Source organism: Mus caroli, chromosome 7 (assembly GCF_900094665.2).
Source record: "Mus caroli chromosome 7, CAROLI_EIJ_v1.1, whole genome shotgun sequence".
In the NCBI taxonomy this organism is placed as follows: domain Eukaryota; kingdom Metazoa; phylum Chordata; class Mammalia; order Rodentia; family Muridae; genus Mus; species Mus caroli.
Window position 1 is genome coordinate 11,302,807 of NC_034576.1, and position 19,524 is coordinate 11,322,330.

Genomic DNA, 19,524 nt, shown 5'->3' on the forward strand with positions numbered 1-19,524 from the left:
AGGGATTTTTGTGCTTCCTCTTTAAGGTCTTCTACCTGTTTAGCCCTGTTCTCCTGTATTTCTTTAAGTGAGTTATTAAAGTCCTTCTTGATGTCCTCTACCATCATCATGAGATATGCTTTTGAATCTGGGTCTAGTTTTTCGGGTGTGTTGGGGTGCCCAGGACTGGGTGGGGTGGGAGTGCTGCATTCAGATGATGGTGACTGGTCTTGGTTTCTGTTAGTAAGATTCTTACGTTTGCCTTTCGCCATCTGGTAATCTCTGGAGTTAGTTGTTGTAGTTGTCTCTGGTTAGATCTTTTTCCTCAGATGTTTATGTTAGTCTCTATCAGCAGACCTGGGAGACTAGATCTCTCCTGAGTTTCAGTGTTCAGAATACTCTCTGCAGGTAGGCTCTCCTCTTGCAGGGAAGGTGCCCAGATATCTGGTGTTCGAACCTGCCTCCTGGCAGTAGTTGTGATCCACTCACAGAGGTCTTAAGATTCCGTGGAGGTTCCTGTGTATACCTTACAGGTGTCCACAGACTCCATGCCCAAGGTACCCCTGTGCTGGTGTGGACCGGAAGGGACTTGTGCCCCTGATCTTCTTCTATAGTTTTATTGAAGATATTTACTGGCCCTTTAAGTTGGGAATCTTCACTGTCTTCTATACCTATTATCCTTGAATTTGGTCTTCTCATTTTGTTCTGGATTTCCTGGATGCTTTTGGTTAGAATCTTTTTTCAATTTTCATTTTCTTTGACTGTTGTGTTAATGTTTTCTGTGATATTTCTGCCCCTGAGATTCTCTCTTCTATATCTTCTGTTCTCTTAGTGATGCTTGCATCTATGACTCCTGATCTCTTTCCTAGGTTTTCTAACTCCAAATTTATCTCCCTTTTTGATTTCTTTATTGTTTCTCTTTTCATTTTTAGATTCTGGATGGTTTTGTTCAATTCCTTCACCTGTCTGCTTGCGTTTTCCTGTAATTCTTTAAAGGATTTTTTTGTGTTCCCTCTTTAATGTTCTCTACCTATTTATCTGTGTTCTCTTGTATTTCTTTAAGGTAGTTACTTCTGTCCTTCTTAAAGTCCTCTATCATCATCATCAGAAGTGATTTTTAAACCTGAATCTTGCTTTTCCAGTGTGATGGGTTATCCAGGACTTACTGTATTGGGAGAATTAGGTTCTGATGATGTCAAGTCGCCTTGGTTTCTCTTGCTTATGTTCTTGCACTTGCCTTTTACCATCTGGTTATCTCTTCTGCTACCTGCCCCTGCTGCCTCTGACTGGAGCACTTGTGATCCTGGTTGTATCAGAACTACTCAGAGTCCAGCTCTCTCTGGCATCCTGTGATTCTGGGATCCTATGATCCTGAGATTCTGTTGATCCTATGATCCTGAGATTCTCAGACCTCTTCTGAGTCAAATTTTCTTTGGGTGTTGCAGGGGTGATTGGGAAGCCAGAGCCAATTTGCTCTGGGCACAGGTACAAGCTGGAAGATACCCATGACTATGGCTGGGCTGGGGGTTGTGTTTCCCTGGTTCCTGGGGGGGTGGGGGGAGTCCCATTTTCTCTGGGTTTTAGGAAAGATGATGTGGCCTCAGCTCTGATCTTGAGTATGTCACAGCTCCAGTGATCCTGGGTGTATCTGAGTTTCTTGGCATTGAGTTTCCTCTGTAATCCTGTGATCCTGTGATCCTGGGTATGTTAGAGCACCTGGGAGTGGGGCTTCCTTAGGGTGTTGTGGAATTGGGTGCAGAGCCAGCACCCAAATTCTGCTCCTGGTGCAAGTTCAAACTGAAAGGAATCTGTGCCACTGTTTGGGCAGAGGTTCCTGTGTTCCTGGATTCTGGGGACTCAGTTACTCCAGGTGTTGTGGCTGATGTTGTGGCCTCACCTCTGATCCTGGGCATGTTAGAGCACCTGAAAGTTGAGCTTCCTCTGGGTGTTGTGGGACTGGGTGTAGAACCAGCACCCAAGGTCCATTTAGAGCACAGGCTCAGACCAGAAGGAACCTGTGTCACTGGCCTAACAGGGGTTCCTGCATCCCTCTTCTTTATTGTTTCTATTTCCATTTTTAGGTCTTGGGCTGTTTTGTTCGATTTCTTCACATGTTTGTTTGTCTTTTCCTGTATTTCTTTAAGGAATTTATTTGTTTCCTCTTTAAAGGATCCTACCTGTTTGGCTGTCTTTTTCTGTTTTTCTTTAAGGAAGTTATTTATATCTCTGAAAAGGCATATATCATCTTCATGAGATGGGATTTTAGGTCAGAATCTTGCTTTTCATGTGTCCTAGGGTACCCAGGGCTTGCTGTGATAGGAGAACTTGGTTCTGATGGCACCAAATTATACTGGCTTCTGTTTCTCATGTTCTTGTTCTTGCCTCTTACCATCTGTTTGTCTCTGGTATTAACTGGCCTGGGTTTCTCTGACTATAGTCTACCTTCTTGGAGGCATGGGTGAGATGGGTTAAATCATGCCTTCTGGGAATCAGACAGTACTGTCTCTGGTTATAATGGGCCTCCTGTATACCTGGTAATAGCAGTCCTCCTGTATCTCTGGTTAGGGTGAACCTCCTGTGTCCCTGGTTATGTCTGGCTTCCTGGGAGACAGGCAGACTATGGGGTATAAGAGAGGGCAGAGTGACATGCTTGCCCCTCTCTTATACCCCATAGTGAGGTTGCAGTCCAGAGAGAAGGTGGTGCTCAGGCAGACAGGATTAATCCCACATCTGCTGGGCTCTACGGGGGTTCTAACTGACATGAATGTTGAGGTGTGGGTCTTACCTGTGTCTCTGGTTGTGGCAGACCTCCTGGGAGACATGCATGCTATGGGGTATTGGAGAAGGGCAAGCACACCAATCTGCTCCTGGTGGAGGTGCAAATCAGATAGAAGATGGTGTTCAGGCAGAGAGGATACCAATTTCATACATTTATATAATGTTTTTTTTTCCTTTTTGACTCCACCCTATCTCTATTTGTCTGTCTATCTTCTGCAATCCACTGAGAGTAAACACATTAAGATTGGTGGCCTAGGAGGGGTATGTTTTAATTAGCTTCCTTCAGGTGACTTGAGTCTCTACTGTGTGCCTGGCAAAGATACATATGAGCCAGATGTACAGTGATAATTGTTGGCATTTTGGCTGAGAGTGACTGATTAGAAATTACATGACACCTGGCTTAGCAATCCAAGCCTGTCATCCTAGCTTGCAGGAAGTCAAGGCAAGAGAATCAGGTTCAATGCCAATCTAAACTACACAGCAAGATAGTGTCTCAAAATAAACAAAAGGAGGCTGGTGGTTACTGTGTCAGTAATCTATGAAAAAATGTAAAGTAGAAGGAGTGGGAAGCAAGGAAAGGGTTGAGTATGGTCTGAGAAGTTCTCTCTTTCAGGAAATATCTGAGTTCCAAATAGAAAATGAGAAATTTCACCATGTGAAAAAGTAATAGCATTGCATATGGCAGGGATAGCATGTATCAACACCCTAGAATGGTAACAAAAAAGAAGAGCCACATGAGTACTAAAGGAATGTGCCATATAGGTCAGAGTGATTAGGAGACCTAGGTGGGCTGGGGCCAGTCTGTGGAAGTCTTACTATGGTTTGGTGTCTAAATAGTTTTGATGGGAAGTTTGAAGCCAGTAGTACATAGTCAAATGAGACCCTGGAAATAACACCACATTGTGATGTTTGGGATGTAAATTTAAGGCTGGTGAGATGATAATGGAATTTGTACCCAAGCCTAAGTTAGACTCCTGAATAACATATGGCAGCATAAGGAGAGAACACAACTGATAGCTGTCCTCTGAAATGCCTAAAGTGTGTGAGCTATACAGAGAGAGACAGAGACAGAGAGACAGAGAGAGACAGAGGGAGAGAAAGAGGTTAAAATATCAGGATTAATTATTATGAATGATTACTTTATAAAAGCTAGAACGTGTTTGTGAGTCTCTGAAAATATCACACATCCTTAAGCCCTCTTATACCTACTGGCCACTGGGGCCAGTCCTAAGATGAGGAGGATCTGTACAATTGCAGAGGTGAATGGCCTGTGGAATTTTGAATAATTCCCTGGGTACTTGCCATGACCAGTCTACAATATTTCCCATTCTTCCTCAGCTGCTTCATGCCCTCAGAAAGGTTCACTTTAAGACTCCTGATGGAATTGAAATTACGTTTGATGCCAATGGAGATTTGGTGTCAAAATTTGACATTCTCCAAGGACAGAAGATCCCCAAGGGCATATTCCACTTGGTTCATGTAGGCATCATAGACCCTCAAGCCTCTTCAGAGAACAAAATGAAGGTCCATTTGAAGGAGGATATCCAAGTAAGTTGCCTAGATGCAGAGGTGACTCTTGTGTGTTACCATGATAAAGTCACAGAAAAATTTAAAGTCCAGGGTTCTTGATCTCTGTGTAAGTAGATGTCACTCTAGATATGACCAGTCAATTATAACTGACTATGTTCTTTACCTCATAAAAGAGCATTCTCTGAATGATACTCGCTCACCAGTAAATATAAATATATCAGAGCTGGAGTTAGAGAGATGGCTTAGCAGTTAAAGTGTTTGCTATCCAGACATTAGGTCTCTAGAACACTTGTATATGTGGATTGGACAGTGTGGTCCACCTGTAATTGTATTCTTGGAAGTTGGAGACAAGGAGATGCCCAAAACAAGCCAGCAAGTAAAACTCACCATATCAGTTATCTCAGGATTTTACTTTGTGCCTCAATGTGCATAGTGGAAAAACAATAGAGGGTGATTCCCAACATTATCCTTGGGCCTCTACATGCACTCATACATACATGCACATAATCACATATAGATGTAAAAACACACATACACATAATTACACAATGCATACTTGTGTAAAATGGGGGCAAAAACATACTAGTCTCCCAAAGTAGAATCAGAATCTGTACCTGGTGATCTTTTGAGAATATTTTCATTGTCTGTGTTCAGGACCTGCTCAATGAAAAGGAAGATAGTGACCCACTAAACCAGACACCTTCCCATGGGTCACCTGAGAAATGGACTCAGCAGACACTCTCTGGGTACTTGCTGTGTTAGATGTTCTCAATCATAACAAATACCCTAGAAATGGTGTGAAGTGAGGAAAGGTTTTTATTGATTCATGGAAGGCCAAGCCAGATGGATCCATTGCTTTGAGTGTGTGTGGTTGAGACAATATGTCTTGGCAGCAGGGATGTGTGGTGGAAGTTTCCCCATTCGTGGGACCAAGGAAGTGGGAGGTGAGGCTATAGATAGATTAGATACATAAACAACTTAGATCTTACTAGTGCATAGCCCCTGTTTCTCTCTTCCTCCAATTAGATCCCACATCCTATTTCCACCTACAATAGTTCATCAAATTATGAGTCTACTGAGGAATTGACCCATTGATTATATCAGATGCATCAAGATCCAAACATTCTTCAAAATCCCACCTTCTGTTAATCAGTGGTCCAAAATACACAAGACTTTGGGAAATAACTTGAGGTTTAAATGTTAACACTTATTAACAAATGTTAATAAATCAGCTGTTTTGAGATAGGCATATCTATGTATGTAATCTGCCACATAGAAACGCTTCAGCTTCCTGTCCTATACCAGTGGACAAAGAATCCCCCTCCTTCTGCAACTTCCTCTAAGTTTGTCCTGGTGGCATCTCCAGTCAATGGTGACCTTAAAGATTTCTTCATCAGAATGAGATTCTGATTCATAGACACATGCTAAGTGTTCAGAAGACTCTTATGGAATACCTTTTAATGTGCTTGCACTGGGAAATTGTTTTAATTTCTTCTTTTATGGCAGAGATCTCAGAGATCTTCACTGCCCTTTTGATAATCCTTGTCTAGAGTTGGAGGTGTGCTAAAAGAAACTGAGGCAGCCTTTGTAGGTCTGTACTGGAAGTGGGGGGATGCATGTGTGGGTATGTGCATGTGTGTGTGTGTGTCTGTGTGTGTCTGTGTGTGTCTGTGTGTGTCTGTGTCTGTGTGTCTATGTCTGTGCTAAGGTGTTAAAGGTTACTACCTGTAAATTTTCTCTTTCTGAAGCTCAAGGATACTTAATTATTAGAGTATATACAAAAATAACAAACAGGACAGTCAAACTATAAATCTCAGCAGCTTCACAAAGGAGGGAGATGGGGAAAAGGAACTGAGACAGCCATGTCTTCTGAGTTAGGCATGGAGTCCAGAAAGCAATCACAAGGCTGCAGGGAACTTCAGAGAAACAGAAAGAAAGCCAAAAGTTGCAAGGGAAGCATTCCCAGGTTATGGGCTATTCCAGAAAGAAAGATAGAAAGAAAGAAAGAAAGAAAGAGAGAGAGAGAGAGAGAGAGAGAGAGAGAGAGAGAGAGAGAGAGAGAGAGAGAATGATGGTTTTCTGAGTAACTGAGACAAGCAGGCTGAACTGACAGACAGACATGGCAGTGCTTCTGTAATGTCTGACCATGTTACAGTTTCTTTTCAAGTTTATTTTGCATGTGTGCATATTTTCCTGCATACATATTATGTGTACACCTGGTGTCTACAGAGGTAAGAAGATGGAATTAGATCCTCTGGAACTGGAGTTACAGTGTAAGGTGCTCTGTGGGTGATGAGAATTGAACCCTGCTTCTCAGAGAGAGCAGTATATACTTCTGACAGCTTAGCCATCTCTGTAGCCCTGTGCCTTCAATTGTTGATTTAGGTACCACAGAGAGATTAGAAGACTGTTTAGCTAAGTTTTGAAGTCATTAGCCAAGGAAGCTATATGTAGCCCTTCTCCAATTACATACAATGGTACTTCTGCAGTCTAGCATCTCTTAGGATACATATGTTTTCTGCAGGGCATCTCATCTAGTAGGCTGAGAGGAAACTGTTCTGTTCTGCTTCTCAGGGTGAGGCTAAGCATGATTTCCTAGAGAGTCACAATGACACTATGCTCACTGTTACTAGGTGCCCACCTCTGTCTGCAGTGAAAGCTGCCTTCCAGGATTCAGCCAAGTGCCCAGACTGGGAGCCCCCCACTGCTGTTTTGATTGCAGACCATGCCCTGAGGGACAATTTGCAGACCAAAGAGGTAAGGGCATATGGACTTGGGATCTGAAGGACAAACAGAGCACTGTGAGCCTGCTGTATTTCTCCATTGTCTTAGTTACTGTTCTACTGCTGTGCAAGTAAACTATGACCAAGATAGCTTCTAAAATAAGAGCAATGATCTGGGGGTTTACTTAAAGTTTTAGAGGCTGTATCTATGACCATCACAACAGGAAACACTGCAATAGGCAGGCAGGCATGGTACTACAGCAGTAACTGAGAGCTTATATGCTGATCCACAGGCCACAGTGGTTATCTCAGTAGATGAGAATTATCTGCAGGGGCAGAGATGTAGAGAGTGGGCATGGTCTGGAATTTTGAACCCTCAAAGACCACAATCAGAAACATCAACAATCCACCACCTGCAGTCTATCAACTAGGAATCAAGCATTCAAATATATGAGCTATAGGGATAATTCTCATCTACTGAGGTTAAAAACCACTGCACCCATCTACTGAGATGTTACACAATCTCTGCTTTATGTGGACATTAGGAAGGAGCACCATTGAGCATTTTAATTTAATTTTATTTTTATTTATTATTTTTTATTCACTTTTCATCACATTCACTGCCCTCCTCCTCCCAGTCACCCTCTCCCACAATCCTTCCACCATTCCCTTCTCCTCAGAGTGGGTGGGGTCTCCCTGGGTATGCCCCTACCATGTCACATCAAGTTTCGGTAAGCTATACATATCCTTTCCCATTGAGGCCACACAAGGTAGCCCAGCTACAAGAACATATCTCATGTCTAGGCAACAGCTTTTGGAATAGCTCTCACTCCAGTTGTTCAGGACCACATGAAAACCTAGCTGCATATCTGGTATATAAGTACAAGGAGCCCTAGATCCAGTCTGAGTATGTTCTTTGGTTGTTGGTTCAAGTCTATAAAAGCCCCAAGGGTCCATGTGTAGTTTATTCTGTTGGATGCCAATCTAGACTACTATACCCAGCAAAACACTCAATCACCATAGATGGAGAAAACAAAATACTTCAAGACAAAGCCAAATTAAAAGAAAATCTATCCACAAATTCAGCCCTATAGAAAATACAACCCAAGGAGGGTAAGTACATTAAGAAAATACAGGAAATAAGTAATTCCATACTTGCAAAAACAAGGGAAGCACACATAGACACACATATACACAGACACACAGACACAAACATACTAACACTACCAAGATCAAAATAACAGGAAATAACAATCACTTGTCATTAATATCGATCAACATCAATGAACTCAATCTCCCCAATAAAATGGCACAAAATAACAAAATGGATGTGAAAATAGAATCCATCATTCTGCTACATGCAAGAAATACACTTCAACATTAAAGATAACTACTACGTAAGAGTAGAGGGCTGAAAAAAATGTTTTCAAAGAAAATGGACTCAAGAAACAAGCTGGAGTAGCCATTCTAATATCTAATAAAATAGATTTTCAACCAAAATTAATCAAAAGAGACATATAAGGACATTTCTTACTCATCAAAGGAAAAAAATCTACCAAGGTAATATCTCAGTTCTGAATGTCTATGCCCCAAACACAATGGCACCCACATTTGTAAAATAAATATTGCTAAAGTTTACATCACACATTGAACTCCACACATTAATAGTAGGAGACTTCAATAGCCCACTCTCAGCAATTGACAGGTCATCTGGACAAAAACTAATGAGAAATAGCAGAACTAATAGATATTATGAATCAAATGGTCCTAATATTTCACCGGGACACAAAAGAATATACCTTCTTCTCAACACCTCATGGATCCTTCTCCAAAGTTGACCATATAGTTGGTAACAAAGCAAGCATCAACAGGTATAAGAAAATCAAAATAATGCCCTGTATCTTCTCAGACCATCACAGTTTAAAGCTGGACTTCAACAACAAAACACAAGAAAACTTACACACTCATGGAAATTGAACAACTTTCTACTCTCTACTCTCTGGGACATGGAAAAAAAAGAAAGAAATTAAAGACTTCTAGAATTCAATGAAAATAAAGGCACAAGATACCCAAATTTATGGGACACAATGAAAGCAGTGCTAAGAGAAATATTCATACCACTAAATACCTTAATAAGAAATGAGAAAGCTCTCATACTAGCAATTTAAAAGTATACCTGAAAGCTCTAGAAAAAAAAAGACTTGAGCACACCAAAGCAGAGTAGAAGGCAGGAAATAATCAAAATCATGGCTAATATCAATCACTTAGAAACAAAGAAAACAACACAAAATTGAATTGGTTCTTTGAGAAAACCAAGAGGATAAAAAAGCCCTTAGCCAAACTAACCAAAAGACAGTGAGTATATCCAAATAAACAAAACCAGAAATGAAAGGGGAACCCTAACAACAGACACTGAGGAAATTCAGAGAATTGTTAGGTCTTACTTCAGAAGACGGTAGTCCACAAAATTGGAAAATCTTAATGAAATGGATGATTTTCTACACAGATAACACTAACCAAAGTTAAAGTTAACCCAGACCAGATAAACTACTTAAATACTCCCATAACACCTAAAGAAATAGAAGCAGTCATTAAAATTCTCCCAACTCCCCCCTCCCCTAAAAAAGCCCTGGGCCAGATAGTGTTTGTGTAGAATTCTACTGGACTTTCAAAGAAGAGCCAATATTCTTCCAACTATTCCATAACAAAGAGAATGCTACTCTTATAATTGGTCTTAAGTAAGTGCTTTATTAAATAGGATAGGTGAATAATGAAGTGCTTTGTTGAGTAGGACAAGTGAATGATCCATAATTGCACAACCCAATGAAATGTCTAATAGCAAACACTGCTTACCCTTTGTCCCCATATCAATAAACATAGTGTCACTGGATAAGAGTGCTGCAGGCCTTGAATCCCAGCACTGGGAGCAGAGTCTATCTCATCTTTATAAGTGATTTTGAAAGCAGCCTGGTCTACAGAGTGAGTCTGAGAATGGCCAAGGCAATACCCACAGAAATCCTGTCTTGAAAAAATGAAAAACATAAAAAAATTAAAAGAACCATGGCATAAGCTACTTCCACAAGTGTCTACAAACCTTATAAAAACACTTGACTTCCATGCAGACTGATGAATTTCACTTGCTTTTCAAACTCTTTTAAGTGGTATTGCATCATGGTTGTTCTGTGTGACTTCCTTCTTTCTCTGTATTAGTTGGGTTCATCTCAGAGGTTGAATGGCAACAGACCACCATATTCTGGGCTGTTTTTATATAGAACCTACTCCTTTACACGCTGAAAACTGGAAATGCAAAGCCAAGCTGTCCCCAGGATGTTTTTCCTGAAGGGTATGGAGGGGAGATATGTGTGTATGCATGTGTCCCTCTGACTTATTGTGAAATATAATCCCATTTTGAGATACTGAGGAAAAGGATTTTTAAAAATGAATTTGGAGGGTATAATTCAGTCTAAAACATTTGTTAAGATAAATTTTTCTATTGGAGAGAAAAATTAAGCACTAAAAAGTTCACATAAGAGAAAATTCTTGTGGCTGAGCAGTGTAGTCTCCAGGTTCAGTTGGAGATCCTGTCTCAACAACTAATAAAGAGAGGGTCTGTAGAGATGGTTCAGCAGTTAGGAGTACCCACATGATGACTCATAACCATCTGTAACTCCAGTTACAAAGAATGTAATGACATCTTCTGACTTCTGCAGTTACCAGGATACATAATGTGCATACATACAATACATACAGACAGACAAAACACTCAACAAGTGAAATAAAGTAAATCATTCCATATATATATATATATATATATATATATATATATATATATATATATATGAGCATACTCAACATATTTGTTGAGACAACTGAAATGGGTTCAAACACTCTGTCAACTTTGACAACCTGAGTTTATCTCCTGAGACTCACATATTGGAAGGATAGGACTAGATTCCTGAAAGTTGTCCTGGCCTGCAAAGGCACACCAAGGCATGCCTGAGCTCACACACAGACATACAATGTATACAAAATGAATAAATATGTAATATATAAACAAATAAAATAAATAAGTTTGATTAAAAAATAATAATGTGTGCGAAATGATTGAGAAACAATATCTGATGACAATCTCTGGTCTCCATGTGCATCCACACCATACATGTATGAACATACAAACATGCAGACACACACCGCAATTCAAATAAGTTATGTAAAGTAGTACAGTTTTTCTAACCACAACACTTAAGAGGGTAAGGAAGGAGGCTGAGAAATTGAAGGTAATCTGAGTCTCAACCAGTACAAAGCCAGGCTGAGTTACAGGAGACACTGTTTTAAGGCAAAAACAAAACCCTCAAATAATATATATATATACATATATATATATGTATATATATATATATATATATATGGAGAGAGAGAGAGAGAGAGAGAGAGAGAGAGAGAACAAATTTGTCTTTGTGCCTCTGCATGTAATATTACCAATTCTAAACCTGGACATTAATAATAAGTCATAAATACATTAATTCATGAAAAAACTGCAAGAACAATTAGCACTTAGGACACATTCCTTTAGAGCTAGTGTAGTTCCTATTGTATTACAGATATTGTGTCCTTGTGTCTCCCATAGACATGAAAAGATGTCTTCTGTGCCCCAAGGAGCAGTACTCGAGTCATACCAGAGACCATTGCCTGCCCAGAACAGAGATCTTCCTGGCCTTTGAGGAACCATTGGGATTCATTTTGGCTTTGGTGGCACTCTTGCTGACTGGTCTGGCTGTTATGGTTCTTGGAGTATTCCTGAAGCATCGAGACACACCTGTGGTCAGAGCCAACAACAGAACTCTCAGCTACTTCCTCCTGATCTCTCTTTCCCTGTGTGCCCTGTGTGCTTTGCTCTTCCTTGGGAGACCCACTGTCACCACCTGCCTCCTCCGTCAGACCACNTTTGCTGTGGTATTCACAGTGGCTGTCTCCTCTGTTCTGGCCAAAACTCTCACAGTGGTCCTGGCCTTCAGAGTCACCAGGCCAGGGAGCAGGATCCAGGTATGCCTTAGCCCCAGTGCTTCGACCTCCGTGGTCCTCATTGCTTCCTTAATACAAGTTGTTCTTTGTGGGGTGTGGTTGGCCACCTCCCCACCATTCCCAGACAAGGATATGATCTCAGAGCCCCAGCACATTGTCATCCAGTGCCATGATGGTTCTGGTGCCACCTTCTTCTCTGTGTTAGGCTACTTGGGTTTCCTGGCAGGGGGTACCTTCTCTGTGGCTTTTCTAGCCAGNGGCCTTCCAGATGTCTTCAATGAGACCAAGTTCCTCACCTTCAGCATGCTGCTCTTCTGCAGTGTCTGGACAGCCTTCCTTCCCCTGTACCACAGTGCCCGGGGAAAGTCCACTGTGGCTGTAGAGATCTTCTCCATCCTGGCCTCCACTGCTGGGCTTCTGGGTGGCATCTTCATNCCCAAGTGCTACATCATCTTACTGAAACCTGAGAAGAACACCCCTGCCTGGCTAAGGCAAGACCACCAGGTTCAGCAAGAAAAAAAGGGTGAGATGCCCCAGAGAATGCATGTCCCCAAATCACCACCAAAAAGCCTCAAGATCTAGTCCTCAGGGGAGTCATCAAGACCAAGTGAATGATTTCAGCTCACTGTTTGTATGTGGAGCAAACGATATTTAAAAGACAGATCAAGATTAAACTGAGATACTTAGAACAAAAGAAGTGACTATTGGGTTTAGAATGGGTTTATAGACTGTCACTGACTATTCTCTCCATATGTATTGCTAAAAGTCATCACAGTTAAGAAACTTGGAAAGGTGAGCTTAGAATATTGTTCAATGGGTAAAAACGCTTGTCAGTAAGCATGGCAATTTGTGTGTGATCCTAGGACACACATGGTGGATGTAGTGAAGTGACATCACTAATTTGTTCTTTGACCCCTGCTTGATAACCACAGAACACCTGTTGCATCCATATATACAGTGCAACGGTGGGAAAAGTGTCATGAGGTGATGATGATAATGTCAAGGGCTGCTGAGGGTGTGTAAAATTGACAGGCAGTTGTTGATCTGATAATCTGTTTGGTTGATTTGGGGGGTTTGGGTTTGGGGGGTTGTTTTGAGGTTTGTTTGTTTGTTTGTTTATGAGAGTAGGAGTACTGGTGATTGAACCTTTCACTGACAATTCCTTCAGAGACTTATCATGTGACTGAGCAATCTCGCTTTTAGATATATACTCAAGAAAAATAAATCATGTCTGTAAAGACTGTTAACAAAACTTCAGAGAAGCATTATTTATATAATAAAAGTTGCATGAATCTAAATGCTTATCAGTTAATGAATGTTTTGTAAGACTTACTCAATGACAATGGCATTATTTGTAAATAAGTATTAAGCATAAGTAGTAGAATACTGTTTAATATACAGTTAAGTATTGAAAATTTTATACTGAGTTAAGGAAGTCAATCAAAATAATATATTTTAATATTCCATTTAATGAAATATTCTGATGAAGTAAACCGGTTCATAGCAGCACACATTAGACTACAGGTTTCTTGACTTGTATGGAGGGGAGGGAGGAGTGAAGACTAAAGTATGAAGTGTTTATTTCTGAGGTGTGAAGTTCTAAAAGTGACTTTGTGGGACTAGAGAGATAGCTCAGTGTTCCAGAATACTTACTTTTCCTCCAGAGGACTCCAATTGGCAGCACAACCCATACCAGGCAGCTCATATCCACCTGTAGTTACAGCTCTAGGGATCCAACAGGTCTGGCCTCTGTGAGCACATGTGCTCATACTGACACTTACACTTAATTAAAATAAATAAAATTATTTGGTATTTGTTGTAAAATAATATGAATATATATTTAAGACAAGTTATTTGTCATCTGCTTTTATTTATTTTGGGCAGCATCTTTCCACAACATCCACATTGGCTTCAAACTTGTAGCAATCTTGCTGTTTCAGCCTTCCAAGTGCAGGTATTTTAGGTGTGCTCCCACATCTGGAAAATTACACAATGTAAATGAATGAATTATACTATATGTAAATTATGTCTCAATAAAGCTAGTATTTTTAAAAGAATTATCAATCAAATACAGAATGTGACCTTTCTTTATATTCTGACTTATAAAAATAGATCAAATTATTGAAAGTTGATGTTAAATAACTATAGGCTGAAATATAATAGGCTGGTGAACTGGAGTTTTTGCTGATATTTCTATTTCTTTTTAATTTTATATTTATTGATTGATAGACTGGTGTGTTTCTGTGTGCTCCTTCTGTGTTTGTTTCCATGTTTGGGGATATGCAAATGCCATACTACATATGTGTGAGTCAAATAGAAATGGAAGAAGTAAGTTTTCTTCTTCAATCACTGGGACTTGAGGATGTAATAAAGGTCCTCAGGCTTAGCAGCAGGTGTGTTTGCTTACTAAGTTACTGAGCCAATTTTTTAATCTGTTTTTAACTTCAAGAATGGAATTATGGTGATGTTAGGAAATTATATTTATTATTTGGAGTAACAGAGTTTGGAATTTATCTTTTTATATAAAAATTACCTATTGTGTACATATGAAATGTGTGTGTGTGTGTGTGTGTGTGTGTGTGTGTGTGTGTGTGTGTGTGTGCTTGCCATGGTTCCCATGTGGAATAGAGGACAACTTTGTAGAGCTGGTTCTCTCCTCCTACCTTTATATGAGTTCTTGGGATCAAATGCAGGTCATCAGATTTGTGTACTAAGTAAATGTATCTGCTGAAGCATCTAGCCAAACTTAGAATTTGTTAACTTTTTCTGGATTTTTTACCCCATTTTGCTTAATTTATTATTATTTTATTTATTTTAATCTCTATATTACATCCGACTATAGTTTTCCCCTACTTCTGCTCCTCCTAGTGCCTGTCCCTAATTTCCCCTCTCTCCCAGATCCATTATTATCCTTTCAGAAATGGGCAGACCTTACAAGGATATCAACCAAACATCATATATCACATTGCTGTAAGACTAAACACATTTCTTCATATTAAGCCTGGATGAGGCAAACAAGTAAGAGAGGGAAAGGGTCCAAAGAACAGGAAAAAGAACCAGAGCATCCTCTATTTCTACTGTTAGGGGTCTCACAAGGACACCAAGCTACACATCCACAAAATACATGCAGAGGACCTGGGTCAATTTCATGCAGAATCCCTGGTTGGTGGTTCACTCACTGTAAGCCTCTTTGAGATCAGATTAGTTGATTCTGTGTGTTTTCTTGTGTGTCCTTGACCACTCTGTCTCCTACAATCCTTCATCCTGCTCTTCTGAGGGATTCCCTGAGCTCCACCTAATGTTTGGCTGTATGTTGTTCTCTGCATCTATTTCCATCAATTGCTGGATGAAGCCCCCTGATGATGATTATGCTATGTTTCTGTCTGCAAGTATAGCAAAGTATTATTAGGAATAATTTAATTGACTTTCCATCAATTTTATTTGGTTCTATCCTAGGTCTCTGGGTAACCAGCCTCTGGTTAAGTGCCTTGAGGCACACAGAAATGGCCACTTCCCTCCACTGAGGACTCCCAACCACCAGTGTTCTGCAAAATGCTCTAACTGCCTTAAAAGCCAGACCTAGCAGGCCCTGGCCTACAGAGTAAAAGGCTCAAGATCAGAACGTGAAATCCAACCAATTTTGAGCTTGTTCCCAGCTCTGGACTTGAAAACCCACAATCCACACCTGGAAATCTCCACCATAGAAAGCTCTATAACAGTGAATAGTTTAATCTTCTCTGAGCTCCCAGCAGGATGGGCTTCTAACCACCTGCCAGAGCTCTCTGGATTTGCAAATGAAACACACACACACACACACCCACACACACACACATGCAATGTTATTACTAGGTCAATGGTTGGGCACTTCCAAACCTCCCCAGGGCTAGCACACACTCCCCTCTAGTATTCTTGAATTAATATTTGCTAAGTCTATATATATATTTTTTGGAAAACATTATTTTTCTTTAATAGTAAAATATATGCTGTAGAAAACTTGAAAAAGGCAGGATACAAAATACAGTAAATATGACTGAGAACCTTCTAGAAAACCAGGACAATCCAATAGCATGCTCCCCTGCCCCTGCCCTCCATGCCTCTCAACCATGTATGTAGAAAATCAGGCCAACCTCGGAGCCCTGAACCCCACACACCTCCACTTGAAAATGAGCCCTCTCTAAGGTCTCTGGGGTGGCTCAGCAGCACAGCAGTGCTTCTCTACCAGACCTAAGGCCATGGGTTTGAGTCCCAGGTACTGAAAAAGAAAGAGGGGGAGGGGGTGTTAAAAGATTTTAAAATGAATCATGAGGTAGCTATGATGCCTATTCCTAAATGTGTGAACGGGGCCTTCCAGAGGCTTGATGACGAGCCTGAGGTGAGCCAGATTACAGATAACCCCAGCTCAGGAAGCCCCAAGGTCCTAGCTTCCTTTCCTTGACACTTCCAGTTCCCTCATGCCTGATGAATTTACATGCTTCAGTTTGCTTGTAAGGTCACTCTCCAAGCTAGGTTAGGCTCCAGAGATGGATGGGTGACGCCCTCACATTCACCAATCCATGGATTCTTTGGGACAAGCCCTAACAATAACTATGCAGTGGGGCAGGCCCTTGCACAGGATTTTCTCTGCTTCCTGACCCTCCCAGCCTAGCCCTTGCACCTCAAGCACTCTGAGCTTAGGCATGGTGAGGCAGGAGGACACAATCTGAGCAGGTGTGGGCATTTCTGGGGTGATAAGGGGACCCTGGAAGCACAAACTCTCCAGGACAGGCATTCCCTCCAGGAAGACCAGGCCCTGGGCTGAGAGGCCCCCAACGGTCAGCCGAATCTTGCGCACATCTCGAAGGTGGCGGCTGATGGCCAGCAGGGTGCTGTCAGCTGACAGGGTGCACCCCAGCACCTCAAGCCTTTGCAGGTAGCTAAGCTCCTGCAGGCTGGCATCTAGCCCGGTCTCAGTGACCCGGTAGGTGCCGCCCAGCACCAGCGAGCGCAGGGCTCTGAAGCGGGTAAGGCCCTGAAGATGCTCATCACGGAAGGCCGGCACTCGGTCCAGCACGATGCATTCCAGCAGAGGCAGCACCGTGGGGTCCTGCTCTTTCTGCAACCAGATCATGGAGATTTCGCAGCTGTGCAGCTCCAGGGTCCTCAGTGTACTAGGGAGACTGGTGATAGGCACCATGCTCAGGTCAGCCACGTGCAGGCACAGGCGCTTCAGACTGGAGCATTTCTGACCCAGGGCCCGCATCAAGGCGGGGGACAGCTGTGGGGCCTGAGAGCCAGAAAACAGGTAGCCGCCCATGCGCAACAAGTGGAGCCGGGACGCCATGTACTGGCGCAGGAGGTGCCACATGACTTTCGGCCGCATCGTGTAGAGCGTCAGGTCGACGTGTCGCCATAGCCACCGGTCATCCACTACCTTCTTCCAGCGGTGACAGACCCTGGAGGAGTGGACCGGCCGTTAGAACGACCCCGGCCCGCTGGGACCGGATCCGCATCTCCTGCCGAGCCCATGCCCGGCTCTTTCCCCCGAGGAGCGGGGCCGCACCTGGAGATGCGGATCCGGTCCCGGACAGGGAGGTAAGAGAAGATCTCCAAGAGCACCAAGTCTCGCTAAGTCTATATTTATCTCTTCTACTCTATACCTAATTAGGGGAGTGGCCCCTAGGGCCACTTTCCCGGATTTTTACATGTTGGCAGGCCTTTAAGTTTCATCTTTCTGCTTCCCCATCATGGGAATTCTGTCTGTTCTTCCCCCTCTGTCCCTTGCCCACACAATCTAAAAGTCCTGGCTCCATCTCCCTGCCCAGCTATTTGCTGTAAGACAATTCTTGATTACTAATCAAAGTCAGCTGGGGGCAGGGACCCTCAGCATCTGGAAGCATGACTTTTCAGAGCCAAATTAAGACAAAGCATTAGAACCAATCTCCAACATCTCGCCCTTTCTGTCCATTAAAAAGGCTCTTCTCTCAGACATAAATTGAGCATAACCATAGCAATTATGTAAATTATCAACCATGAAATACAATTAACATCCAGTCCATCATATTTGTCAGTTAGAGAAAGTATTCTACCATCTATCCTGACTTAAAGAGTTTATAATTCTATACCTGAATGGTGTTCTGACTTTAACTTATATTACCATATGAAAACCATCCTTTCTATATCATCTTATTCAATGCTAAATAACTTAGGTTTGATTATGAGATTATAATTAGTCTTCAACCCCATCAGAAATCCAAGAATGAATTAAATGTCACATGAATATATAGGAAGCACAAAAACATAACTTCCAAAACTTAACCAAATTTTAGAGACAGCTGACTACCTGGACAGTCCTCTATTTCTCAAAATATTGGAAGATCTGTCTTCAGCCTTCTGGACCAGGATCATCTAACAGATCTTAAATGAAGCAGGAATTATGAAAGACTAGGTTACTCTGTCTTTGCAAAGCTAATCTGTCAACTCTCCTGCATTGTACATCCTTTCTTGGACAGTATTTTTTTTTTCTTTTTTGCTGTAATGAATAGGGCACTTTTTCTCCAGTAGCTACATTTCCATAACTGGAACAACTCTATATGGAGGTCTTGATGCTCAGCTTCTTCTTTGAACCATGAAGGGGGGTATTATCAGGAGCAGACATGTCTCATAGTCAAATGATCTTTAATAATGAATTAATATTAAATGGCATTCAGTGGATTTCTGATTTCTGGAGACTATCAATCTATGTAACGTATATCTGAACTGTTAAGCAGTTTCTATTTATATTGAAGACACTATTTTAACTAAACCAAAATCTAATATAACCATGCATTTACTATCTAGCCATTAACTTGTGTTACTTAATCAACCTAAACAGATTTACTAGCCCTATCTATGAGTAACAATATTAATTTCAAATTTTGTATCAAGATAAGAAATTCATACCAATGGGGTTATATGATTTTCTGGAGTCCACCTTCTTGAGTTATTTATATATATTGGATATTAGTCCCCTATCTGATTTAGGATAGGTAAAGATCCTATCCCAATCTGTTGGTGGTCTTTTTGTCTTATTGACGGTGTCTTTTGCCTTGCAGAAGCTTTGCAACTTTATGAGGTCCCATTTATCGATTCTCAATCTTACAGCACAAGCCATTGCTGTTCTATTCAGGAATTTTTCCCCTGTACCCATATCTTCGAGGCTTTTCCCTACTTTCTTCTCTATAATTTTCACTGTCTCTGGTTTTACATGGAGTACCTTGATCCACTTAGATTTGACCATAGTATAAGGAGATGAGAATGGATCGATTCACATTCTTCTACATGATAACCACCAGTTGTGCCAGCACCATTTGTTGAAAATGCTGTCTTTTTTACACTGGATGGCTTTTGCTCCCTTGTCAAAGATCAAGTGACCAAAGGTGTGTGGGTTCGTTTCTGGGTTTTCAATTCTGTTCCATTGGTCTACTTGTCTGTCCCTATACCAGTACCATGCAGTTTTTATCACAATTGCTCTGTA

At 41.4% G+C, this 19,524-nt stretch overlaps 1 protein-coding gene and 1 pseudogene across 2 annotated transcripts in view; one reads left to right on the forward strand and one right to left on the reverse strand.

Annotated features, from left to right (window-relative positions):
* Positions 1-12,614, forward strand: part of LOC110297373 (vomeronasal type-2 receptor 26-like) — a 23,462-nt gene extending 10,848 nt beyond the window's left edge. The window contains exons 3-5 of the mRNA XM_021166128.1: positions 4,096-4,305; positions 6,921-7,044; positions 11,638-12,614. Of these exons, the coding sequence (XP_021021787.1) occupies positions 4,096-4,305; positions 6,921-7,044; positions 11,638-12,614 (1,311 nt within the window). The remainder of the gene's footprint in view (positions 1-4,095; positions 4,306-6,920; positions 7,045-11,637) is intronic.
* Positions 12,615-16,575: 3,961 nt separating this feature from the next.
* LOC110297235 lies at positions 16,576-17,630 on the reverse strand (annotated as a pseudogene). The gene is made up of 2 exons (XR_002378257.1): positions 17,572-17,630; positions 16,576-17,464 (listed from the first exon to the last, which is right to left on the reverse strand). The product of XR_002378257.1 is annotated as an F-box/LRR-repeat protein 12 pseudogene (transcript).
* Between the last annotated feature and the right edge of the window lie 1,894 nt (positions 17,631-19,524).